This window comes from Gekko japonicus, unplaced genomic scaffold (assembly GCF_001447785.1).
Source record: "Gekko japonicus isolate JY-2015 unplaced genomic scaffold, Gekko_japonicus_V1.1 scaffold1886, whole genome shotgun sequence".
In the NCBI taxonomy this organism is placed as follows: Eukaryota; Metazoa; Chordata; class Lepidosauria; order Squamata; family Gekkonidae; genus Gekko; species Gekko japonicus.
In genome coordinates, this window is record NW_015168104.1 from 278,610 (window position 1) to 281,752 (window position 3,143).

A 3,143-nucleotide genomic window follows, 5' to 3' on the forward strand; every position below is an offset into this window, starting at 1 on the left:
AGATTGGATTTATACCCCGCCCTTCACAAGCTGGAGTCTCAGAGCGGCTTACAAACTCCTTTCTCTTCCCCTCCCCACAACAGACACCCTGTAAGGTAGGTGGGTCTGAGAGAGCTCAGACAGAAACTGCTCGTGAGAGAACAGCTCTGAGAGAACTTGTGACTGACCCAAGGTCACACCAGCAGCTGCATGTGGAGGAGTGGGAGATCAAACCTGGTTCTCCCAGATTAGAGTTCGCTGCTCTTAACCACTACACCAAACTGGCTGTCTTGAGTGTGGTTACAGCATGTCCCTTGCAGCTAAGAGGTGCTGTTGAACCGAGCAAAGTCGATGGGCAGGTTCCTGGAAAAGAGGAAGGCCTGCAGGCCTGCAGGGCCTCAAACCATGAAGAATGTGAACAGTAAGTTTCAGCCCCTTGACTGGCACCTGGAAGAATCTAGGGAATCAATGCATGTGTCACAACAAAGGTAGAATATGAACACAGTGCTGAGCCACCACATTCTGTTCCACATGGTCTTCAAGGGCAGCCCTACACGGAACGCATTGCAGTAATCCAGACTACAGGATACAGAATCATGGATGAGTACTGATCAGTTGGGAGTATCAGTCACTGCTTAAAAACCAAGGCCGTATGTACCTGGTGAGGGTCAGCAATGAAGAAGGCCTTCTTCTCACAAGCCACAGAGGAAGGAGTGAGACTCCGTCTGCACTTCAGCCAGCGGTTGGAGGATGCGCCTCCAGGCCTAAACATTTGCTACATGTGTAAAACCACCATGTCATGTTGAAAAATGGTCAGGGTCCTTCTCCCAGCAGCTACTTTTCTACAGGAAGAGAACTGTATCCTGGGAAGAAATGGACTGTTTTGTGAAACACCTCCTCACATTTTCTTAAAAACGATACTGTACAGAAACAGACTGACACCCCGTTGTCGCTTGTGAGAAGCACGGCGGGATTTTCCCTGTGAGGGAAGAATCAGCACCTTCCTTCACAAAAGGTGCCGCGGTTCCATCCAATCTGCGTGCTCTCATCAGACTGGGTCTCTGAAGAAAAACCAAACCGAGGAACTTCTAGCCATGGGAAGGGAAACCAGGGGTGGGGTTGAGGGTGAGGGAGAGCCCACACCCCCCTATGGAGTGTCCTCATGCCTCATTTGCAGGCCGGGCTGATTAAAACCGGCTGAAGGAGGCCGTTTCTGGAGGGAGGCTCCGAGTCTCAGGTTGAGCCGTTCTCCCCTCCCACTGTGCTGTAGCATGTATATAAACTTTGAACTCTCGGGAGCCTTCTGCTAGTTCTCTTCTCAGGCGAGTCAGGAGCAACACAGAGAGAGAGAGAGAGAGAGACGTGAAGAGGATGGCACTCCGCTTGCTCGCCGCCCTGGCCGTGGGGCTCCTGTCCATCTTCCATCCCTCAGACTCTGCAGCGCACTATGACAAGATCTTGTCCCACAGCCGGATCCGGGGACGCAATCAAGGGTAAGTCTGGGTTTTCTGTCCCTCCGCTTCCAAACTCCAGTACCATTCCTAAATTCTCTTCCCCTCAGAGCTATCGTTTCGGGTTGAGGAGAATGTTCGGAAGAGGACAGCAACAGACTCTGTGGCTATGTGGTAACCTGAAGGCGCAAGAAAACAGATGCAAAAATGGATGGAGCTTGTCAGTTAGACAAATGAGCTGATTTATGAGAAGGATCATAAAGTACATGTAAAAAAGCATGTGTGTTTTCCATACCCTTGAGGACTTCGGCCGGGCTCAGTTTGCGCTCATGTTTGGCATCTGTTTTCAGTGCCAGGACTAAACCTCGGAACATGTGAGGTGAGGTGAGGCGCAAAGTGCTCTGAGCAGACGCAAGGGCATTTCCCTTATGACTGAGGAAGGAAGATTCCCCGCACATCTGGCATAGTGAGACTTAGCTGTGTGCAGATGTGAGCCACAGGAATTAAGCGCAGAAATTGTTCTGATTTGCAATAAGGCAGACATTTGGCGATTCCTTACTCTGCTGTAGCCCAGGCGACATTCGTTTCAAATAAACGCCTTCTCGCTTCTCTTTTAAATTCGGAGCGCTAAATCGGGGAGGTTGGAGAACATGAGCTTTGCCAGTTAGCAATAGATTCATGTCCAACCCTGACCAGACAATTCAAGGTGATGTGTTTGAACCATATGGGTTCAGTTCAAGTCTATTAAACACCAGGTTTTTTTTTTTAATTATAATTAAGAAAGGTCAACGAATGGTCAACAGTTTTACATAAGTAAATCATGCTTTAAAACTTTTTAAAAATGATTCTGTTTAACATAAGCCAGGGCTTTTTTTTTCTGGGGGAACACACCGGAATGGCTTTTTGGACCCTCTTCAACAAAATTCTTTTAACAATGTTTAAAGTTTGTGAGTTTTCAGTATACAGATTAAAAACTTCATTTCCCTCTTGAGAGTTCCGGCACCTCTTTTTTTAAAAAAAAAATTTAAGCCCTGAACATAACGTATAATAGCATTTCATACATAACTTCATAATCTCGCCGTCTCTTTTTGAAACTATAGTGTTGTAATAGATTATTGTTTGATCGCGCACAGAAAAATGAACACTGTACCACAATGGAGAGGGAAGTTCTCCTGCGTGGCCCCACTGATTCCAGTGGGGCTTCCGCAGGACAGCTCCTTGTGGCGTGGTGCCCAGGTCTGGAATGGATGCAATCTCTGAGGGGACATCTATTCCTCAAGTCAAAAGGAAGATTTATTTCTTCCTAAATAGCCCCCCTCCACTTTTATTCTAATATACTTATTAGACTGTTTACTCAGATATTCTTGGAGCCTTCCAGACAGTGGCAATCAAAACAGCATCCTGAATTACAGGAGATGAGAGTTTTTCTCTCGGAGTGGGAGGAAACAAAACCTTTACTGTCCTCCTCCCCCCCTCTGCGCACAGCTCCCAGCCCCAAATATCTGCACATTGAACCCCACAGCTGTGAGGAAGATGGCACCAATGGAAGTTGGATGTTATTCACACAGCTTCTTCCCTGATTAGAGGATATCTTCCTGCCAAGAAGTGGACTTTTGTGAGGCCTAATAAAACTTGGAGAGACTTAATGAGAAAGGAGCCGCTGGCTCTTAAGGGCATGTGGAAACCTGAACAGGTCCAAGAGCTCTCCCCCCC

The 3,143-nt window shown here is 47.5% G+C and overlaps 1 protein-coding gene across 6 annotated transcripts in view; it reads left to right on the forward strand.

The window, feature by feature from the left end:
• Nucleotides 1-1,196: 1,196 nt before the first annotated feature.
• POSTN (periostin, osteoblast specific factor) overlaps nucleotides 1,197-3,143 on the forward strand; it is a 76,659-nt gene continuing 74,712 nt past the window's right edge. For 4 of the 6 annotated variants that reach the window (XM_015414801.1, XM_015414803.1, XM_015414802.1 and 1 more), the window contains exon 1: nucleotides 1,198-1,472. In XM_015414801.1, coding sequence (XP_015270287.1) covers nucleotides 1,351-1,472 — 122 coding nt within the window. In that variant the 5' untranslated portion in view covers nucleotides 1,198-1,350. Of the gene's footprint in view, nucleotides 1,473-3,143 lie in introns of all 6 variants that reach the window. The other 2 variants (XM_015414806.1, XM_015414805.1) reach the window with 2 other exon arrangements.